Source organism: Haliaeetus leucocephalus, unplaced genomic scaffold (assembly GCF_000737465.1).
Source record: "Haliaeetus leucocephalus isolate CR32 unplaced genomic scaffold, Haliaeetus_leucocephalus-4.0 Scaffold146, whole genome shotgun sequence".
Classification (NCBI taxonomy): domain Eukaryota; kingdom Metazoa; phylum Chordata; class Aves; order Accipitriformes; family Accipitridae; genus Haliaeetus; species Haliaeetus leucocephalus.
In genome coordinates, this window is record NW_010972582.1 from 419,257 (window position 1) to 442,516 (window position 23,260).

The 23,260-nt window shown below is 37.9% G+C and overlaps 2 protein-coding genes across 4 annotated transcripts in view; one reads left to right on the plus strand and one right to left on the minus strand.

Moving 5' to 3' along the window:
• COL28A1 (collagen, type XXVIII, alpha 1) overlaps nucleotides 1-8,490 on the minus strand; it is a 91,609-nt gene extending 83,119 nt beyond the window's left edge. The window contains exons 1-2 of the mRNA XM_010561466.1: nucleotides 8,010-8,490; nucleotides 5,759-5,803 (exon numbers count right to left, since the gene is read on the minus strand). The gene's annotated coding sequence lies outside the window, so the exon portion shown is untranslated. The remainder of the gene's footprint in view (nucleotides 1-5,758; nucleotides 5,804-8,009) is intronic.
• Nucleotides 8,491-8,736: 246 nt separating this feature from the next.
• Nucleotides 8,737-22,928, plus strand: MIOS (missing oocyte, meiosis regulator, homolog (Drosophila)). Of its 3 annotated transcripts, none has more exons than XM_010561468.1 (11): nucleotides 8,737-8,806; nucleotides 9,817-11,183; nucleotides 11,391-11,489; nucleotides 12,459-12,716; nucleotides 14,543-14,712; nucleotides 16,118-16,183; nucleotides 16,831-16,989; nucleotides 17,747-17,899; nucleotides 19,234-19,438; nucleotides 20,525-20,654; nucleotides 20,895-22,928. In XM_010561468.1, exons 2-11 carry the CDS (start codon nucleotides 9,887-9,889, stop codon nucleotides 20,989-20,991), a joined length of 2,634 nt encoding a protein of 877 aa, XP_010559770.1. In that variant the 5' UTR covers nucleotides 8,737-8,806; nucleotides 9,817-9,886; the 3' UTR covers nucleotides 20,992-22,928. The 3 variants fall into 3 exon arrangements, with proteins under 3 accessions (XP_010559770.1, XP_010559771.1, XP_010559769.1); XM_010561469.1 differs by lacking the exon at nucleotides 8,737-8,806 and adding an exon at nucleotides 8,994-9,267; XM_010561467.1 differs by lacking the exon at nucleotides 8,737-8,806 and having other exon boundaries at nucleotides 8,994-11,183.
• Nucleotides 22,929-23,260: the final 332 nt, after the last annotated feature.

Genomic DNA, 23,260 nt, shown 5'->3' on the forward strand with positions numbered 1-23,260 from the left:
TCTAAAACCAGTCACCTTCCTTACTCAAAAGGCTTATTATTTTGAATGCCTCAGTCAATGAATGCCCAAGGTGAAAGACCTGGTGGGCCAGCTGGACCCACTGGACCCTTAGAACCTTTCTCACCCTGAAAATATATGGCACTTGCATACAGTAACTTGCATTAGGATTTTACTATGAAATTGTACAAAATTAAGTGATAATCACAACATATACAAAGAATGAAAGTATGATCTATACAAATGAAAGAATTTTCAGTAGAAATACTAAAACCTAGTGGAAATAGTCTTGCAATCTGTACCTACAAATTTTGCAATCTCATTGCTGGATCTGTATAATTTGGCATACTTTTAAAAGGACACACATTTTACATAGACTGAGAGAAGTTTGTACCCCAGCTTCAAACTCCATATCTAATTAATACTTTCTCTTACCTAAAATCAGATAAACTAGTACTATCGGGTGTGCATCATGACATGGAGGACTGCAACAGCACATCTGAAACAGTCTGCTAGGCTCCATCAAGCAACAACTTTTGCAAGTTTAAGTAATCATAATCTAAAACAGAATTAATGTGAATGACAGCAATGTCAGACTACATACTTTTTCCTGTTTCTGTAAAGGGAAGAGCAGCAGTAGACTTACATAACTAAATTAGAAACTGCCGTGTCTTTAAAAAAGTCAAAGTTTACATCACGTTGCAATGTGCAAAACTCCAGTAGTATTTCGGTGTTCTCTTTCAGTATTCTTGAAAGGATTTGGCTAGTTTAGCTAGTCCCCCTTGGCCAGACATGACACGAATACAATAAATCTCAGAGGTGGATATAAACTAAAAGAAAAGCCAGACTTCTAGGAATCAAATACAGAAAAGCATAACAAAGTCATAGGGAAAAAAACGTTTCCAATTAATATATCAAAAACCATTAACTAACCTTGGTATACATTGATCTCTTATGAATTTTAAGAGATCTTTAAAGAAGAAAAGAAGCTCAAAATGGAGCTTCCACTGTACAAAGTCCCTACATGATTAAAAATTCTTAAAGAACTCACAGACTTGTACATAGAACAAATCTGGAATATTCTGCAGAGTTACAAAAAAATGTAAATTTATACCTCATCCATGAGGAGAAATTGCTGAAAATAGTTTGAGATACAACTGCATGAAAGCAATTCTCACATATATGGTATCAGAAGTAAGCAGATCTTACAAGGAATATAAAAGGGACTGATCAGAAGTGTAAGCAATGTCTGAGAGGCCGGAAAATGTATGATTAAAATGAGACTTGCCAAAAGTCAAGCTGAATTAGATCCTGAGTTATTTCTTTCTTTTTATATGTAAGTTTATTTAGCCATATCAATTACAAGGAACAGGGAAATATAGAAAGCAGCTATTATGCAATAGTGATGAAGAGATTAATAATCTAGGTACAACCTCAAAACTAAACAAATATTATGCATTATTTATAAATAAATATGCTACTATTGGACAAAGGTGCAAATGTAGAGATAACTACAGGAAAACCAGAAGTGGAAAATCACAGTGTGGAAAACAGAAGCAAAGATCCAAGAGTTTAAAAGGCTCAGAAACTTTTCAGAAACCCACAGCATCACTAACCAAATACTGTTCCAGCATTTATTTTGAGATCAACAGAGGAAATATACTTTCTTAGTACGGTAGAATGATCAATTATAAAATGTGTACATCCCAACAGTTCATGTGATCTAGTAACTGTGATACAGTGGTCTCTAAGAAGGTGAAATTCTTCTGCATTCTTAAATACCAAACAGCTCTTGTGTTTTCATTAAATTTGCTTGGTACCCGTCACTAGAGTAATGGCATTTACTGGTTCAAAATAGAATTTTTAGTTTTTAAATTTCTCTGAATCTCTCTTGTGCTAGAGACACAGGAAATGCCTCTTCCGTAGTTTGTGTATAAGTTAGTAGTGTATTTGGACCCTCATTAAGACTCAAGAAATGCATAAGTTGTCAGATATTTAAGCTGCTGACTCCCTAGTACCTAAAGAACTTCCTCTTAAAATCAAAGTTAGATGATGTGATTATTGCAAGTATTAACTAAACTCATGTCCCATACTTCCCTATGGAAAAATGTTAGGAACACACAAACTGAAGTTCATCTTTGTTATAAAAAGAACCAGTAGGTGATTATTGGAAACAGATGTGAAAAAGTCAGTCATTATGTCCCACTTCAACAGTAGCAAAGGAAGTGCAATGATGAAAAATGAAACAGATAAGCATGAAAATACAGGCTGCCAATTTTGCCTTTGATATACGATAGACTACTCTGTTTGAATCACTCTTAGTTTTTCCACATATTTTGGCCTACTTTATTTATCAAAACAACTGCTGAGTTCCTAAAGACTACTATTATTAAGGAAAAAATGCTGGTATTATGAGGAAAAATGCTTTTAAAGTGGAAGGAATATTAGAATTAAATCTAAGCCAACTAATTGTTGTGCCATTAGACCACATTTGTGGCTTAAATTCATGAACCCTGTGAATATATAACACAGGAAATGTAGTTTCTTGGATAATACAAATTCTCCAGTATGTTTAGAGACAAGAAAAAACAGCCAACAAACATTAACACAAATGATGGATCCACATGTTTTTAAACTACAGGCACTGAATACAGGGAGATTACTGGAAGGATGGAAGAACGATGGTTTATCATGTTTTCTTTAAAAAGTTTTGCAAAGCTATAAAAACATTGGAAAGACCATTAAAAATTATTTACTGTAATTCAAAGGAGAAAGTAGGAAAATATTTAATAATGAAGCCAAAGACTATGCATTTCCTTTGTTTTCTGAGAAAATATGAGAGGACCTAAAATAAGGAACTAAGATCCTGACTCTAACAGTGCCAGAGAAACCATGAAAAATGTGACATTTAAATATTTCCAGGCCACATATCAGCTTTTATATCTGAAGAAGGAAGTTATTGAGAGAGAACCTGAAATTGTCTAATTAGTACTTCAGCTTATAATTTCTATTTCAGACAATTTTAAAGAGAGTTAATAACAACTAAAGGACAAAAGGTAGACGTGCACATCTGCATGGCTTGCAGAAAAGCAGGTTCTGAAATCCTAATCACAGAGGACCAAGGAAATCTCTTTTTTTCAGGTAATTTATAAATAAGAAGAAAACGTAATTACTGTGAGTGTGATCAAATATTGGAACAGGTTGCCCAGAGAGGATATGGAGTCTCCTTTCTTGAAGAAACTCAGAAACCAACTGGGCAAGATCCTGAGCAACCTGCTCTAGCTGACCCTGACTTGTGCAGAGGAGTTGGACTAGGTCACCTCCAGAGGTGCCTTCTAACCTCAGACGTTCTATGATTCTCTGATACCAGGCCATATTTCACTGAGAAATTAACCCATATTTCAGAAATCTCACTCAAAGTACAAAAATGTTCTCATAAGTGTACCTTACTCCCATTGCAAGACCTCAGCAACTGTGTGGGTTGTGGTACCAAACTTACTAATGTGTACCTCTTTCACCTGACCTTTCAAAGACGATGTTAAAACACTCATTTCTGATCTCCTGTGAATGACATGAAAATGCTTATCATCCGTTCCTCTGTTAAACAAACAACAGGTCTGACAACAGGACAAACCATACAGAAATACATCACTACACAGAAGCATCAGAAGTCATAAATCCAATAATGAAAAAGATAAGCAAAGCAAATTTTTGCTTTGTCAAAGCAGAACTGATGACCTAACCATACAGGTTTGGAAAAAACTGACCAAGAACCCAGGCATGCCAGAAACAGCACACTCCAATTCAGATGTTTCCCTGTTTTAAAGGTCTGAGATCAGCTAATTTGCTTAAAAGAAGAGACAAACAAATGTACATGGGTTAGAGTAGGCATGCTTACCTGTTTAATACCTGTTTTTTCTGCATTGTAGTTTTGAGCTGACCACTAACTGAAAATGTTACTAGCTATTTTAACAGCTTTTCTCTTTCATTTAAATAACAAATTCTACCTGATTAAGTTAATACCTAAGGGACATGTAAAAACCACCACCATCTTATATAAAAGTCTCTTACAACTCAAAAACTGAAGAAGTATTCCAAATCATCACTTTTTTATGAAGCATTTATTTTTCTTTATGAAATAATGGAACTTAACAATATGTAATTGTCTATAAATACATTAATATAAATCGTTATGTTATTTATAGTATGGCATATTGATTTATTCATTTACTACATTCATCGGGGGTTGGACTAGATGACCTTTAAAGGTCCCTTCCAACCCAAACTATTCTATGATTCTATGATTTATATGCCCATTAGTAAGTAATACATTCCCACTATTTGCTGTTACAGTAAAATACTGGATCAATCCTCTGTTTTAGTAGAATATTCATCTGCTTTTACTTTTCATAGTTGTTTTGTTTGGTATAAGAGGTCTCAGAAATATAAACAGAATGTAGGCTGTAACATCATGCAGCATTAATGCAAGGTTTGAAATAAAGAGATTATAGAATAATCAAAATAACTAGTACTTAAAAGAAAAAGGTAATTCAATATTGCCTGCTTCCACCTTAAAAAATTAGTTTAATAGAAGTCAGTTTTTACTTCACCTGGAAGACCAGCTAACATTTTAAAGTATACAAATTGAACATTGCAGTAACAGCTTAATTTCTGCAAGGAAATGCTGACTCCTTTGTTTCTCTTGTTAATCTCTTTCATGGCAGATCTTAAATCTCCCAAATCCTTAACGTTCTTCTTTCATAATTAGCAAGAATAACAAATGTTTTTTCTTAGACAGCAAAAATTTGGTTTTGCTAAAAATATTAATTTTGCATAGTATCGTAGAAATTACACTGTCCACTATACGGAAAAATGAGTAGTATTGCTTTAATCTATGCAGAATGGAATTTAGGACTAAAGGTTCATTTTCTGACCTGAGTAAATTCTCCTTAACTCCCTACTCTCTTTCCCAACCTCAACCATTCTGTGAATCTGTGATACTCTGTATTTGCTGTACTGTTTCATCTACTCCAAAGATGCTCATGTCCAGGCAGTTGCACTGAAGTGGAATAGGTAAATTCTGTCCTTTGTCGACATACAGAACTAGCAACATGGGACAAGGTTTATGAGATCCCTGTCACAGTAAGCAACTCTCTACAGATTCCTGTCTCCCCTCCAAAAAGACTGTAGAAGTTAAAATACCCAATGACTGCTATAACCCCTTCCATCAACTGCCGAGACAGAAAGCATCAGGGACCAGCCATTGACAACAGTTAGTGAAAAAAACAGCGTGTTGGGCAATTGCTACCAAGGGGACTCTGTTTCGATTTTTCTGATTCAGCACAGAGTTATTTAACAATCACAGCATTTTGAGACTGCTTGATTGGTTTCAGTCTCTTTGGCTGTTTGTTAAAGAGGAGTTACTTTACCAGTCATTCTGGGACGCTGCGGAAGCTGCCCCTTTGGCTACCTGAGTAGCTCACCAGAAATTCCAGCAGCAGGGAAAATGAACTGGCAGGTCCTCAGTGAAAGGAAAAAAATATCACAGCACACACGGAGGGCCCAGCTGAACAGCTGGCTGTACCAACACAGCTCTGTGCCCCATGCCAGATATGCAGCACATTCTTGGCATTACCAGAATGTATTATTTTTTGCCCCCACATGTGTACCATTTAGCAACAAAATTAGATTGTGTATGAAATACATAATGAACTCTCAGAAAACTGTGAAAGAGTATTTCTATACCTTACGTTTCACTTACCTGAGGTCCCCAAGGTCCTTTAGGGCCAAATGGACGTTCCAGTCCCTACATACAAAAAAAGGAAAGACAAAAAGAAAGTGGTTTTATTTATTAACATTTCTTAATAATTACTAATAATTTGGTTGGATTATCAAAAATTTAAAAATACATTTAAAATAAAACATATTGTCGTGGTTTAACCCCAGTTGGCAACTAAGCACCACACAGCTGCTTGCTCACTCCACCTTGGTGGGATGGGGGAGAGAATCGGAACAGTAAAAGTGAGAAAACTCATGGTTTGAGATAAAGACAGTTTAATAGGTAAAGCAAAAGCTGTGTGCACAAGGAAAGCAAAACAAGTCATTCATTAGCTACTTCCCATCGGCAGGCAGGTGTTCAGCCATCTCCAGGAAAGCAGGGCTCCATTACGCATAACAGTTACTTGGGAAGACAAAGGCCATCACTCTGAACGTCACCCCTTCCTTCTTCTTCCCCCAGCTTTATATGCTGAGCATGATGTCGTATGGTCTGGAATATCTCTTGGTCAGTTGGGGTCAGCTGTCCCAGCTGTGTCCCCTCCCAACTTCTTCTGCACCCCCAGTCCACTTGCTGGTGGGGTGGGGTGAGGAGCAGAAAAGGCCCCGAGTCTGTGTAAGCACAGCTCGGCAATAATGAAAACATCTCTGTGTTATCAATACTGTTTTCAGCGCAAATCCAAAACACAGCCCCATACCAGCTACTATAAAGAAAATTAACTTTATTCCAGCCAAAACCAGCACAAAAGTATTAATTCTTAAATATTAACTTAATAAAAATTCCCATTTAAACAATATGCCAATATTCTACATTGAAATACGCTGAACCATCCTCCTTCATAACAAACCACGTCTTTTGTTGCACTTTATACCTCTTCTTAGTTCATTATAGTTTCTGATACTTTACAGATGACAAATGCTTGTTTCTTCAACATCATCATCATCATCAATACAAGTTACCTAAAAAAGTTTTATAATCCACTGCAACAGATTCTAAGTACAGTTTTCTTGGCTACTTTTTTTATGTTCAGGCGGCCTTCAAAACATGCCCTGAATAATTTTCTGTTACCTGATAAAACAGTTACCTTAGCATCCTAACAGCTTCTTAAAAGGTTGTTCAAGACATTTTTTGCCTTTCTCATATGAGATATTAAATACTTCCTTTCTAGATTGATGTTTCAATTTTTTTTCTATAATTCCCTCATTCCTGAAGAGATGCTACGAACCCCAGTGAAGACACAAAATTTCCTGTGCCTTCAGAATGTTATCATGTTGCAGACTACTTTTTCTTCCATTTCACAAAACTTCTTGCTTTCCTTTGAGATCTTTATTGAAATACTTTGCTTAGTGACTGCTCCCTAAGAATTTACAAACACTTCCATTTTGTCTTTGATATAGTATGTAGAATGTAGGGAAAAACATTCAGAATTACCATTGACAGAATTTAGTTATGATCCACATGATAAATCTGAGCAATGACAATAATACCTATTTTGCAGTATTTTCTACTTACATAAGTGACATAGTTTTGAGTTTATCCTACAGGTCTGGGTAATAAGGCTTCAATTGCTCTTCCCCTGGCTATGTTTCTTTCTGAGTCTACAAAGTCAAATAAAGACTCCTGTTTGGCATCTGTAGGGCTTGGATTAGACTCCATATCCCCTTGCAATTCCCATCACAGAGCACGTTCAAAACCAGGGATGGAACAAAGGACACATCTAGAGAACGTGTTTAGAACACATCTGTATAATTACTGACAGGCTGGGTACCACGGCCTTTTAGTAAGGTTGCCCAATATTTCCTACTTAAGACTCTGGGTTTTGTTATTTATAGCTTTATGTAACTTCAGAAACATAAGCTGTAACTATTCGTGCCAGATGTCTTTCTGTCTACATTTTAGCCAAAGCAATCCAGTCATTTCCAAGAATGAGGCTAACGAAAACCAGGCGTTTTTCTTTGGTTAAATAAAACCTGCACCCTTAATGTTTTAAAGCAGTAGGGTATACTTTGGGAAGTACAGAGCTTAGGGGAGGAGAAAGAAGGATGTACTTGCTGTAATTCTTAGGCAGATCTACTGAATTTTGGCCAAACTGTAAGCCTTTGAAAAAGGTCCTCTGCACCCAGTCAAGAAACACTGGGATTGGAACAGGGACAAGAACTTGGAACGACAGAAGCTAGAGGGATGAAACGCAAAAGCGGCTGAACACGAAGCAAAGAGGGCCACTGGTACCAGGAACCTTGTGCGTCACACCCCGCTTCTGCGTGGGAAGGCTTCTGGGAAGCCATTCCGAAGGCAAACAGGCAACAGCAGGCTGCAAACCGGGTGAGATTTTTGGAGGTTGTGTCATCTCAGTTCATGCCCGTTGCACTTTCCAGCGTAAGTAACACTGACCGGTTCCTCCGCTTACTAGTTACTTCCAGGGATGTGTAAAAATTGGTGTGGGGCATCGCTGCCACTGTTTTGCCCTTTTTCCACCTGTCGCTGGCACGCTAATGGAGAGTAACCTTTTCACGAGGAGGCGCCGAACAGCGTCACATAAAGCAGCGGGAGCATTTCAACAAATACAACCAGCGCAGGCGTCAAGCCATCCTTCCCCTGCTCCGTCACTGCTTCACGGTGCGACCGGCGTTCACTCAGCCCCGCGGATTCTTCTAACTTTGACTAAGACCCGCAGCTTGTCGGCTTTGATCAGGCCACCCCAAGCCCGCCCTGCGGGTTTACGCTGGCCCAGCTACTGCCAAGCGCGCGCAGCTGCCAGAAAAAGGGCCAAGAAAGAGCGGGCGGCGCCGCGGCCGGAAGCGAGCGCACGCCTCCATCCGGCGGAAGGCGCTCTACGTGAGCGGGCGCTCACCTTCTTTGCTGCCCCGCGCGCCGGAAGCGCCGCAGTTTTTCCTTCCCCGCTGCACTCGCAACCGGAAGCCCCCGTGCGCCTCCTGTTCTTCCTCCTCGGACGGCGGGGCCGGCTGGCGGCGGGTCGCCGCCCCCCGCTCGCCCCCCGGTGGCGGTGGTGCCGGTGCCGGAGGGCCCCGTGGGGTGGGTGAGCAGCTGCCGCGCCCGGGCAGGGTGGGAGGGTAGCGGTCGTCTGCGCTCCGGTCCCTTCCCACCGCCGCCGCGGTGTCCCGGCGGGCCTCGGCGGCTTCCTCGTTCCGCGGCTCCGGCGTCGCGCTGCCCCTGGGCAGGGAGCGGCGAGGCGGGCCGGGCTGCGGCCTGGGTACCCTGCTCCCCCCCCCCCCCCCGAGCACGTAGGAGCCGGGCTGGGGAGCAACCAGCAGCCACAGGAGGCCCGGGAGAAGTAAATAACGCTCCCTTTCCGTGCTTCCCACTCTAGCGTGTCCCTTTCTCCAATTGTAGAAGAGGTTTATAGGATCTGTGGGGTCTTTTTGTACATAGGCACGTGTAACGATTCTGGGCATGTGGCTACTGAAAGCGTAAATGGAATTTAACAGTAGTGTACATTTATGAATGCTGCTAGGCCAACGATGAACAAAGACAAGGTAATGTTGGGGCAGAAGGTGGGATTAGGAGCAGTGGAATAAGATGAGGAGTGGGAAGTTGTGTTTCTGCAGAAATCTTCAAAGAGGGCAAGCCTTTCTAGGCAATGGAACAGGCTTTAGACAAAACAGACAGACTGTAATTTTTGTCAATTAGTGTACTTCAATGAGGCAGAGAAATTTTCATCTACCTATTTCAGGGAGTGGCTTTTTACCAGCAGGACGCCCACATATCTCGCCACATCACATCTCAGTTAATCCCTTCTTCCTTAATAGTGGGGTGGAGTTTTCAAACACAGCAAATCCTATTGTCAGTTTGTAGGTGGCTATGTTGGTTCTGTCTCAGTAGGCATATACCACTGAAAACAAAGTGTGCTGCGGGGAAAGTGATGCAATGCAGGGAACGCTTAAAGTTTTGGCCTGAAACGTATACACGTTAAAACCTTGGGCTAAAAGTCATTCGGAACTGTATTTTTGTTTGTTTAAAGATGATCTCTGATTACAAAGGAATTTGGGTTTTGATAACATTCCTACGAATTATTTTCTCAACAGTTTCCATATGCATGGATATCACCTGAATCTTCTTACAAGAGCTTAAATTGTTCGTAAACTTACCCTAAACATGAGTGGCTCCAAACCTGATATTCTGTGGGCCCCACACCACGTTGACAGATTTGTTGTATGTGATTCGGAATTGAGCCTTTATCACATTGACTCTGCTGTAAGTTCAGAACTCAAGGCAGGGTCCTTGCGGTTATCGGAAGAAACTACAGCCACGCTTTTGTCAATAAATTCAGATACTCCGTATATGAAATGTGTGGCTTGGTATCCAAAGTATGATCCTGAATGTCTCCTTGCTGTTGGACAGGCCAACGGTCGAGTGGTACTTACTAGCCTCGGTCAAGATCACAACTCAAAATCTAAAGATTTGATAGGCAAAGAGTTTGTCCCTAAACACGCACGGCAATGTAATACCCTTGCATGGAACCCACTAGATAGTAATTGGCTTGCTGCTGGGTTAGATAAACATCGGGCTGATTTTTCAGTATTGATCTGGGATATCAGTAGCAAATATGCCCCAGAGACTGCAGTTGCTACAGAGAAAGTAAGACTTTCAGCAGGAGATCCGGAAGCAGGACTGGTCGTAACAAAGCCACTGTATGAATTAGGACAGAATGATGCTTGTCTTTCTCTCTGTTGGCTTCCACGGGATCAGAAGCTGCTTTTAGCTGGAATGCATCGAAATCTAGCTATCTTTGATCTGAGGAACACAAGCCAAAAAATATTTGTAAACACCAAGGCTGTCCAAGGAGTGACTGTTGATCCCTATTTCCACGATCGTGTAGCTTCCTTCTATGAAGGTCAGGTTGCCATATGGGATTTAAGAAAGTTTGAAAAGCCTGTTTTGACCTTGACAGAGCAACCAAAACCCTTAACAAAAGTTGCGTGGTGTCCAACAAGAACTGGACTGTTAGCTACTTTAACAAGGGATAGTAATATCATTAGACTGTATGACATGCAGCATACTCCCACCCCTATTGGAGATGAAACTGAGCCAACAATAATTGAAAGAAGTGTCCAACCGTGTGAAAACTACATTGCTTCATTTGCCTGGCATCCCACGAGTCAAAATCGAATGGTGGTAGTGACTCCCAATAGGACTATGTCTGACTTCACAGTTTTTGAAAGAATTTCTCTTGCATGGAGTCCAGTGACATCCTTAATGTGGGCTTGTGGACGACATTTATATGAGTGTACAGAAGAAGGAAAGGCTAGTTCCTTGGAAAAAGACATAGCAACCAAAATGCGGCTCAGAGCTCTGTCAAGGTATGGTCTTGATACTGAACAAGTTTGGAGAAATCACCTCCTAGCGGGAAATGAAGATCCTCAGCTGAAATCGCTTTGGTACACTCTGCATTATATCCTTTATTTTACTGTAGCTTATATCCTAAAGAAGTAGTATACCTTTATATGTAAACCAGTTATATGAAATGCATGAATATCTTTAAATATAATGCAACATCCTGTAAATACTTTGCACATGTTAATAGGATGTGACTTTAAATTAAAAAAAAAAAGTTTTTCAAACACTTGGGAAAAATTAAGCTTCCTATACGTGAAAATACTTATGAAGCAGTATACTGAAGATATGGATCAAAAACTTACAGGAAACAAAGGTCCCTTAGTTTATGCTGGCATTAAATCAATTCTGAAGTCATCTTTGGGTAAGAATGTTCCAACTTTGATAAGTTCTATTATAGTATGTTTACAGAATGATGCACTCGTGGGTCTGTCTTTAAAAATTGTTGAAAGAGGCTATTTAAAAATATAGAAACAAAGTATTTCTGTTTGTGTTTTAACAGTTATATTACAGGAATATAAACTGTTAACAGTTTATATTACAGGAACTTCCAGAATTTTCAGTGTTCTTGGAAAGTCAGTAATCATAAAAACAAAGTATCCTCAGAGGTAAATCTTCAACTGAACTATTTCAAACATTTGGGTTTTGACTATGGCGCTGAAAATTCTTGCTCCCCACATAACTATTATATTTTTTGAAGTTCCACATAGGAGTGTAGTTCTCGGAAGCTGACTTTACTGTAGTCACTGCTAATGTACTAATCACATTTGTATAACTGTGTTTAAATAAGCTGTCTTGTTCTGTAGTGTTAATCACCTCTGGTGCATCACATGCCTCTCATGCTCAGTAAAGTTTTTATTAGTATAATTTATTATTCGAATCTTTCCTTCTCTATTCATTATGTGTCTTACTAATGTTTACGCTCCTTGGAGCAAAAAAAAAAAACCTCTTTAGTGGTGGGAAAGCTTCTAGCACATTCATGGTTGCTAAGAAGAAGAGAACTGGTATAGCAGGTGCTTGACTGTGTAGTATGTATTTTCAAATTGAACATACTGATAACTCCTGTCAATTCTAACAAGAACCTCCAAAATCTTAGGGGGTAGAGGAAAGAAAAAAGACTTAGTGGGAAATATGTGTCAAATTTAGATGCATGATTTTTAGCAGATCAGAATGATTTTGTGGATGCTGCTACTTACCATGGAGCTTTTAGTGATGTTAATTTAAAGTACTAAAATATGATACTCAGCTTTTGTACTCTGCTTTATGATTGAAATCAAAGTGTTGCAATTTAAATTGTGATTTAAGCATAATTTAACTTAATTTCCATTTCTAGGAACAACAGAGAACCTCAGGCACAGCAGGAGTGGATCTGATAGACAAGCAGATATTATTCAGTATCTGAGTGAGGAGAGATCCTTGGCTTTGCAGCTCTGTGGGTGGATAAAGAAGGGAACAGACTTAGATGTGGAACCTTTTTTAAATTCGTTGGAACAGGAAGGAGACTGGGAGCGAGCTGCTGCTGTAGCACTTTTCAACTTGGACATACGGCGAGCAATACAAATTCTAAATAAAGGGGCTTCCTCGGGAAAAGGTGCGTATTGTGTTTAGTATCTTTTACTTTGACATTATATCACCTTAGTAGATTTTTTTCTGTAAACAGAATTGTGGAAGATAGTATGGAAAAGATGCCTGTTGTCTTATAAAATAGTTACTTCAAGTGGTTGTGTTGGAGCCTGATAATCTGACAGATCCTGATCTTTCACTCCTCAGACTGTCATATGCCTTACTATCTAGTTAAAATAGATTGTATGTTTCAGAATTTCCTATTGATACTGTGCTGGTTTTGGCTGGGATAGAGTTAATTTTCTTCATAGTAGCTGGTATGAGGCTGTGTTTTGGATTTGCGCTGAAAAAACAATGTTGATAACACAGAGATGTTTTCATTACTGCTGAGCAGTGCTTACACAGAGTCAGGGCCTTTTCTGCTTCTCACACTGCCCCACCAGCGAGTGGGCTGGGGGTGCACAAGAAGCTGGGAGGGGACACAGCTGGGACAGCTGAACCCAACTGACCAAAGGGATATCCCATACCATATGACATCATGCTCAGTATATAGAGCTGGGGGGAGTTAGCCAGGCATTGCAGATTGCTGCTCAGGAACTAACTGGGTATCAGTCGGCAAGTGGTGAGCAATTGCATTGTGCATCACTTGTTTTGTATATTCCAATTCTTCTATTATTATTATTGTCATTTTATTATCATTATCATTATTTTCTTCCTTTCTGTTCTATTAAACTGTCTTTATCTCAACCCACGAGTTTTACTTTTTTTTTTTTTCTCCTGATTCTCTCCTCCATCCCACTGGGTGGGGGGGAAGTGAGCAAGCAGCTGCCTGGTGCTTAGTTGCTGGCTGGGATTAAACCATGACAGATACATAGCCCAGAAAGTGTTACACTGAGAACTAGTGGGATTCTTTTATTTTAATGGAATTGTGTCTTGGCTAGATGTCATGTATACCTGCTTCCTTTGGGCTATATGGAGCTTTCCACCAGTGCGATGGCTGTGGAATAACTCAAATGTAATATTCAGGGTCTGCAGAAAACATTTGTTTTGGAGTAATATTTGGCAAGAGTTGCAATGTATGAGGGAAAAGTTAAGCTACTAGAGCCAGGAGATGGAGGTATTTTTGTTCTGTTTTCTTGCCAGTATTCCTCCTACAAGTGCGGTTTGCATCTGTGTTCTTTTATTAAATTTAAAAGACTATCTTGCCGCTAAAGTGGATAGGTAAGACATGAAGGGAACTGTTAAGGTTCTTTTATTTTTAATATTGCCCCTTTCTGGTGGGGGAAGTGTATGTGTGCTTTCCATAGGGAAGGTTCAGAGCGGAGACACACTATCTTAAAAAATAAAATTGAACTTTATGACAGAATGAATAATTAGATGAAATAGATTTAATGTTTTCAGGAAACTTGTTAACTTGAAGCTGCTATATGCAGTTGTCATCCTCCAGCTAGGTCGGTTAAGTGATGGCTATGTATACAATCCTATCTTTTCACTTCTTGTGCATATGAATTACGGTAATGACAATCTTTCCTGATAGTGATAGGAACACATTTAGCAGTTCAAAACTATTTCAAAGTACCAGAACCAGTGTGATGTTGCTTGAAGTATAATTCAGGCTGTCATTCATGTGGGCTTGTAACTTTGAGCTGTTAGCTGAACAGAGGCATTTAAAACAGAAACTAATAAATGCTAGTGTATGCACATTTATTTTAGCTAGTGTTAATTCTACTGCATTTTTTCTTGCATCTTGACAAAACGTTCTATTTCAAACTGATGCTTTCAATTACAGTTTTAATTGTTTGGGTTTTTTTAAGTCCATAAATATTGTTTCACTAGTTGTTTTTAATAAATCAGGTGATCTGAACCTTAATGTAGTAGCAATGGCTCTGTCAGGCTACACGGATGAGAAGAACTCACTTTGGAGAGAAATGTGCAGTACTCTAAGACTGCAGCTGAACAATCCCTACTTGTGTGCTATGTTTGCTTTCCTGACAAGTGAGTCTGGTTCATATGATGGTGTTTTGGTGAGTAAATTTCTGTTATGTTAAAATTCCTTTAAGTAATAGGTGCATATATATACACATACACACGTGTAAGGGAAGTGCTATATAGTCCATGGATTAATCAGATTAGAATGTATTATTTTCTCCTGATGCTGGCAGATAACATTTTTTTCTGCTAAACAGACATATCAGTGAATGTTACATTAGTGAATGAAACATGCATAAGCAGCCAAAATATCCAATACAGTTCACGCATTCTTTAGGGGAAATTTTTTTAGCATGGAGTTATTAAACCACTAGAAATGCATTATCAAAATAACGGGGGGGGGGGCGGCAAAAGGGGAGAGAGGTTAGTAATGGAAATGCACAAAACAGAATAAGTGCAGGGGAGTTTGCAGAACTTTCATCAAGCTATATTTGCATTGAATTGTATTTTATTTTTCCTTGTTTACTTGTTAAAATAATTTCACTGTGTTGAAACAGTAAACAATAATTTCACATCTTCTGAAATTGGTATAGAATTGCCATGTGAAGAGCAAACTAAATCTTTAATATGAGATGCTTTGGGTCTTTGGAGGAGTAACATGCTTGCTGCTTGGTTAGAGAACAACAGAAATACTTGATTCAGTAGGAATTATTTAGCCCAAGGGAGGACTCCTGTCATGCAACAGGGTAATTGGCCTAAACCTGTTGAAAACAAAGTTGTCATATGATGCTTTTAGGGTATTAAAAAAAAATAACATAAGAATCCCAGAGGAGAGAAACCCGAGTGGTTTTTTTCTTTCTTCAAGAGAGAATGCTCTTGTTCTCTGGATGTTAGGTAATAATTTTGTAGTTGTTTTTTACTGATGAATTGGAATTTGACAGATCATAAGGTGTTTCTTTTTTTAATTTTAATTTTTACTTCAGTGACATCTGTTGAAGTTTGCATGAAAAAGATTTTGCCAAGCACATCTCCTTGTTTTGGTAGTGTCAATCTCAATTTCTATTCTGAGAATATCAGGAGGGAAAAATATGGGCACGGCTAAGTACCAGAATTAATCTAGTCAAGGATTTTTTTTCTTTAGTGTTGCATCTAGTAAAAGGATTAAAAAGCAGAAAGTAAATATTATTGCATTGCTGCACCTTGAGTGCCAATATACTTGTGAGAAGTCCATGTTCTAGGTGTTTGGAGTTAGTTGTACCAGGCTTTCCTGCCATTTGAGTAGATTGTTCCAGTAGCCACAGTCTTGCTCTGATACCTGTATCTGAGTGTAAACAATTAATCTGATATTTAGTGTTAGCTTTCTTCAGATGTGATGTTTTCTTTGTATATAATCAATTTCATAGTTATACAATAGTGCAAATGTTCTGACTTTTACAAACAATGTATTGAAAAAGCAGAAACTTGCATGTGATGGTAGTATTCCCATTTTTCTCTCCGAAGTATGAAAATAATGTAGCTGTACGAGACAGAGTGGCATTTGCTTGCAAGTTCCTCAACGATGCTCAGGTAAGTTTGTGGTTGCACATCTAAGCAAACTGTTAAGCTGGGCTTTATTTAGAGGCGGAAGAAACTCTGGAGTGGAGGGGTGAACAGTGGAAGCAATGAGTCATAAGTGATTTGGTTTTCTCATCACAGTAGGATCTAAGGTATGGTATAATCTGGTCTTCAGTCTGTACCTTCAGCTTGATTTGGGTTTTTTTTTCCTTGTTTGTTTGGGTTTTTTATTAGTATTCATGACATGCTAGTTTGTTAAATGTTATTGCATTACCTGTATGTCTGTTTTGCTGAAGAGTATTTGTACTTACTCAGTATTTATTTCCAAATATTTATGTTTTCTCAAATTCAGGCTTGGTTTTACAGCAGGAATGTTTTCTTTTAAATTCACTGAAGTATTTAAAGAATATGTAACCTCCCTCTTTGCACTTCCTATCAGGAGGTTTAAAGTTTCTTGATAAATACTTGAATTCTTGCAATATTGTGGATATAGCCATATAACTTTTTCTGCCCAACGTTCAGCAAGCAGCATATACTGTTAGCAGCGGACACTCTTATAGAAAGCTATTCAAATCATGAAAAGTTTTGTCATATGCCAACATAAATGAGTTAGGAAGGGATGAACAGACAGCAAAAGTTAAGTAAATTTTTTTTTATAGCTGAACAGGTTTATTGAAAAGCTGACGAATGAAATGAAAGATGCTGGGAATTTGGAGGGAATACTGTTAACCGGGCTGACAAAAGATGGAGTCGACTTGATGGAAAGTTATGTTGACAGAACGGGCGATGTCCAGACAGCAAGCTATTGCATGCTACAGGTTAGTGTTTCACTCAAAAATAAATCTTTATAGAGGAGAACTAAACATAGTTTCTTTAGCAGTATAGTACTAAATCTTGTGAAGTAAAAAAGTATTTTCTATAATAAATTGGGACGGTACATATCATGCCTGTTTTGCGGAATCATCTGAAACACTCAATGTTAACTATAAACATGTATCTTCACTCTCTCTCTGTTTGAGGTAGCTTGAGGAGATAGCAGGGGAAAGAGGCAAAAAGAAAACATTGTCCTTTTCACTAGCTGAACTGGGAATATTCATTCCTCTGCTTATTGCTGGTGTTTCCTGACAGGTTCATTATTTTTTTGCTTCCAGGATTTTGATGGAGAACTCAGGTGAGATTTTTTGTTTGTAGGCATTGGGTTTGGCTTTTTTTGTGATGGACTTGTCTTGGCCCTTACACAGTTGCAGCTATTGCCAGCACTGTGTTTAACTGCATATATAACCATCAATGATATAGACTGTGATATGTGACAGAATTTTATAATCCTTCATGTGACAGACATGAGTTTTCAGGAGGACAGGGCAGCACAAGTATTTTCAACCAGAGAGGCAGACTGAAGGGAATTTTTATCAAACTCACATTACAGTTTAGCAGAAAATTAATCTTTTTCTAGACAAATTACACTGCATTATTTCTCATATCTTGTTGTACGCTTTATAAAGCCTTTTGAAAAAGTGAATAATATGTATTGTGTATCTTCAGTGAGTGTCTGACGTTTTTTCCTGCCTGCTTTAGGGTTCTCCATCAGATGTACTTAAGGATGAGAGGGTTCAGTACTGGATCGAGAACTACAGGAATCTTTTGGATGCTTGGAGATTTTGGCATAAACGTGCAGAATTTGATATCCACAGGAGTAAGCTGGATCCCAGTTCAAAGCCTTTAGCCCAGGTAAATGTAATTCTTGTATGAAGTATGACAAGTCCAGAAAGGAAGGTGGCATGGTACTTCTATAGAAAAAAGTTGCTGGCCGCACCTTGGCTTTCATGAGGATTCATGTGCAAAAGAAAGATTTCAACTAAGGCTGCCCTGAAAAAGTAGCTGTTTTTTTCAAAATATTTTTTTAGAAAGGACTTGATAACTGTTTTGATAGAGAGTACAGAAATCTGGTAAACAAATCTACATGTCTTCATGTCTAATCTAGGAAATCAGTTCCCTACCATTTTATTTCTGTTCTTTTTTTTTTTCTTTTCTTAAACCTTTTTCTTTCAAATAACAGGTGGTCTTTCAGAAACTAACTTCTCAACACTTTTTCTGGGGAAACTCGGTTTTTTTCCTCCCATGTTGAAAAACAAAACCAGAGATCTATCATCCAGCTGAGTTCAGCATCACTGTGAGAGTGATGCTGAAACCAGGGAATTGAACCAAGAACTAATTCAAATTGGCTCTTTTTTAACTGAAGCGAACCTCAAAGCTATTTTGAAGCCTTGAACCTTAAACTAAAAGTGAACAGCAGCAACTTTCATTATCAGTTCTGAACATAAGCTAACCCAAAAACTAACGCCCTGTCCAAATGCTATCTACTTAACATCTGGTGGCATTTTTAGCCAACATGGTCTTACCACAGCACCTTCCGCTCTCTCATGTCTGCTAAGTATGTGCATTACAAGCCTTAGGGCCCAAGGGCTTCTAAGGAAGGCTGGTTTTGAATTCATATATCTATCACAGCTGTTTAAGGACAGCTGCATCCTTACTGCTCCAAATGGGAGAGAGTTGAGTTTACTGCTCTTTCATTAATGTGATCAACATAAATAGCCCCTAAGGAGTTTAAAGTATGTGCTCCTTGGTATCAAGTCACAACTTGTGGCATAAAGTATGTAGATAAAGATTATTAGGAAAATACTCATGTTGGGGACTCTAGAGTGGGTCACCTGACTATAAGGAGGGAGATGCCAGATTTAGTTACATAGTAGGTAAACTTAATTTCTTTCATTACTGCAGATATGGCTTTTTATTATCTTAAATAATACCTTTCCAAGTTTTAGCAATTGTGCATGTTTTTATGTGTTTCTGAGGTAAGTGAGCATCATTAATGCCTACTCAGGACTGCAGTCCACATCTATAAGCCAAGATGTTAGGAACTCCTTCACAAGTAGCCTTGGCTTTCCAGGGCACTCTCTAGAATATCTGGTAAATTAAGTGTTTGCTAGCTTGAACAAATTCACTCATAGGTGTAGCAAAAGTGGAACCAAACCAAAAAATTAATGGGCTTTTGTTCTCTTTAGGTGTTTGTGAGTTGCAATTTCTGTGGAAAATCAATCTCTTACAGCTGTTCAGCTATTCCTCATCAGGGGCGAGGTTTTAGCCAATACGGAGTTAGCGGTTCACCAACTAAGTCAAAAGTTACAAGCTGTCCTGGTTGCCGTAAACCCCTTCCTCGCTGTGCACTTTGCTTGATAAATATGGGAACACCAGTTTCCAGCTGTCCAGGTATGAAACAGTGGGTTTTAGTTATTCAGGTAGAGTACTAGTTAGAGGCCTAATTAGCAGTTCCTGTTGGAATATCTTCTGTTGCACCTTTTTCTTTCTGTTTGTACTCATACTATAAATATTCATACTCACCGTTTCAAGCGAGGAAGACCATAATTGAAAACTTGTTTACATCCCATCTGATTTTATGATGAAACCTATGTCTCAATTCTTTCGTGTCAGACAATTAGCAGAGTGAGATTATCAGTGAAATTCCATGGTTAGACAGATGAAAAGATTCAAGTATTGTGGTGGTCAGTATTGTGACCTTTAAAACTGTAAGAACTGGGAAGTATGTTTTCTTGAAATGAATTATAGGCATACTACAGAAATCTTGGAATGTAAATTAATTGATTTTTAGCTGGAAGAAGAAGAGAGAATAAATTTAATTTAAATTTATTTTTTCATATTTTATTTTAATTTAATTTAATTTTCACTAAGTACAAAAGAATGTATGGGTCATGCTGTCACAGCTAAGAAATATTATGACTAGAATCTTTTGGTTCTGTATGTCTTGGGCTCAGCATTATACAAGGTCTAAACTAAACTGATTTTGTCCATATTTTTAGGTCAGTCTGTTATAGGGCCATGAGCAGCTGTGCAGTTGTCATCTGTTTATAAATCTCCTCTCATTCTTTCACTGATCTGTGTTATGACTTCTATATTGTAATTGTTCCAATTCATAACTTAGATTTTGTTGATTTTTCTAAAGCAGAACGTTTCACGTGCAGTAAAACAGGCCCGTAATTCACTGTAACATAAATCAATCACTGAAACATAAATCACTGTTGAAAGAGATTCTGTCTGTAAAATTTGTTTAATAGGGAAGTTTAGCATGTCTGTAAGATGTGAAACAACAGTTCAGCAATAAAATTCTTGTTTTGGCATTCAGCTAGTTCTTAATTATATTACTGACTTCACTTTTAAAATCAGGCCACTTCTTCACATAATGTTCCTAATTTCAAATTTATTCTAATAGTGTTACTGGGACTGAAACAGAAATGATTCACAAGCATATTTGTGTGTGGGGGGGTTGCCTCTGCACAGGAGGATCCAAGTCAGATGAAAAAGTGGATCTTAGCAAAGACAAGAAGTTAGCCCAGTTCAACAACTGGTTTACTTGGTGTCACAACTGTAGGCATGGTGGACATGCTGGACATATGCTTAGCTGGTTCAGGTAAGTCGATATTAAAATCTTTCCTGTTTCACATGTGTATGCTGCACTGAGTAGGACATGCCTCCTTTGCTGTATCTATAATTATAGTGTTTTGTTGGTTTAGAACATATGCAAAACTTAACTATGATGCCTAGTGTTTCTGAGATACTATGTCCCTGCATGTACTTAAATGTATAGATTACAAAATTCTTGTTAGTTTTATTTTACATGTTTTTTCTTTTTTCTGCTATTGCTGTCTAGGGACCATACTGAGTGCCCGGTTTCTGCTTGCTCCTGTAAGTGTATGCAGCTGGATACAACAGGGAATCTCATTCCAGCAGAGACTGTCCAGGCATAAATATTGTTTGAAAACGTGGGGCTCTCTGATGGATGTCCATCATAGTCCAAGCATATATTTTAGACAAAAGTCATTTGTGACTTACTGACTGTGAAAAAATAAATTGCTATCAGATTAGTAAAATGATGTGTGTCTGACTGTGCTTGGTAGAAACAGGTATTCCTGAAATGAGCCTCTGGGTATAGCATATGGTCCTTGTTCAGAGGATTGAAGCAGTTCAGTTCAAAAGCACTCCTGGAATTGTGGACTCTTTGGATTTGCTAAAATCCAAAGAACTTTATTAAAAGTTTTCAGGGTAATGCTGATGGGCCCTTTTATTTGTTTTTCTAAACAAAGCAGTGTTTCTATGCTGTGAAAGTGGGCCTTCAAAATAAACACCTGAAAAGTGTTCTTCAGAAGATGGCAAAGTGATGCTGTGGATTCCTCTGTTCATTGTTTGATTACACTTTCTTGTATGCAAATGATCATTTCCTTGTAAGTTCATTCAAAGTGCCGCTGTTAATTGTATTCTAAAGATTTTTATTTTAAAGAAAAATCCATTTCTTTCTGTTACCAAGTTTTGTTAATAGTAAAGCAATATCTTTGCAATTCAAAATCTTACTTGCCTACGTACCTAGCCGATGTGAATTTTAATGATAAAGAATTTGAGGGGTTTGTCTCCTAGCAATGTTTATATCCTAGAGAAGAGTTCCCTGAAAGGTCATGTGTGTTTCAGTGCAGAATGCAGGTAAACTATAGGAGGTTTCATTTGATTAATTTTTAAGGTAGTGCTGTAAAGATCTGAAATCTTAAGGACTGGAGACTTGTAAATATTTAAGTTTTAAACTACTTAATGAATTTTGACTTCAAAAATATTTGAAGACTTTTGGATAATCAGCATTTCCCTGTACTTCTGAAATACGCTGGGAAGTGTGAAATCAACCTATAAAAATCCTGCTTCTGGTCACTAGCAGACACCAGTCTGCTCCCAAAAGGATGCACAATTTTAAGTCATTGACCAGAAGTAGTTATGTTACCAGCTGGAATTAAGATTATTAACTTGAGAGAGAGTCAATGATATTTTGCTAATACTGTGCTAGGAGCTAATGTGTATTGTTGTCCTTGGTTTTGTAGGCAACAAAATTCACACAAATTAGGGGAAAAAAAACCTGTTTTAAGGTATGTGATAATAACATCAGTTTATTTGGTGTGTGTTTATTTACCAGTAGAAACAGTATATAAGTTACTTAACACTTGTGTGCTATGAAATACTAAATGGAATGCTAGCAATAAACTGGTACCGTATTGCCAGGACTGTGAAAATTGGTGTTTAAAAAGAGAATATATTGTAATATACCACTTGTTCTAAGAGCTCTAGTGTAGTTGCAACAAGTTAGAACGTGGAATGTTTTCTGTAGATGTACATGATTACATTCAGGACTTTGGGTTATATTTTCTGATTTAGCATTAATGTTGTAATACATCTGCTACATTTATTCTCATCTAAATTTCTTGCCTAATTGACAAAGATCTTTTTAAAGTTAAAAATCTAAGAGGTACTTGATATTTGTAGGCATGGGAGAGCAGTTACTTTTTTTTCTTGTTAGCATATTTATTTCACTTTCCAGTATTCTTGCACACTTAATGTTGCTGTTGAAGAGCTCTTCAAAATGTTCTCCATTTATATATGTAAACTGGGGTTTAATGTATGATACCCTATTTATATAAATACAGGCAATAAAACTTTTGCTTTATGGAAATGAGGATTTGTAAGTGTCAAGGATATGTTTTTATTCCTCTGTAGCAACAACATTTAGTAAATTTTCCTGATAAATTCCATGGCCAGGTGAATGCAACTACTAACATACAATGTCTCATTTTCTTATTTAAAGAAAACTCATTTGTAACATTTTTGACTTGACTATACCTGTTTGTGTCAAATTCTATCATTTAATTAAATTAGATGCTTACTTTGATACCCAGCGTGTCTTTGAAATGTTTTGGATTTTGAATGTGTGCATATTCTGGCACAGTGTAACTATCAGTTTTGGCTGTTGTAATTGGTAATCAGACTTTCAGGTCCATAATTACACTATTTGCAAAATTTACAAAGTAAGAGGTATATGGTTTTTAATCGTCAGATTTTTTCCTTGTTTTGCTTTTAAATTAATAAAGCTGTGATTTTGGGGGTGATTTGTTGTCTTCTAACAAAAAGTACAGCCACAGACATTTTATTAGCTGCAGTTACTTTTACATTTACTGTTTTCTGCTATCTGCTCAATGGTGGTGG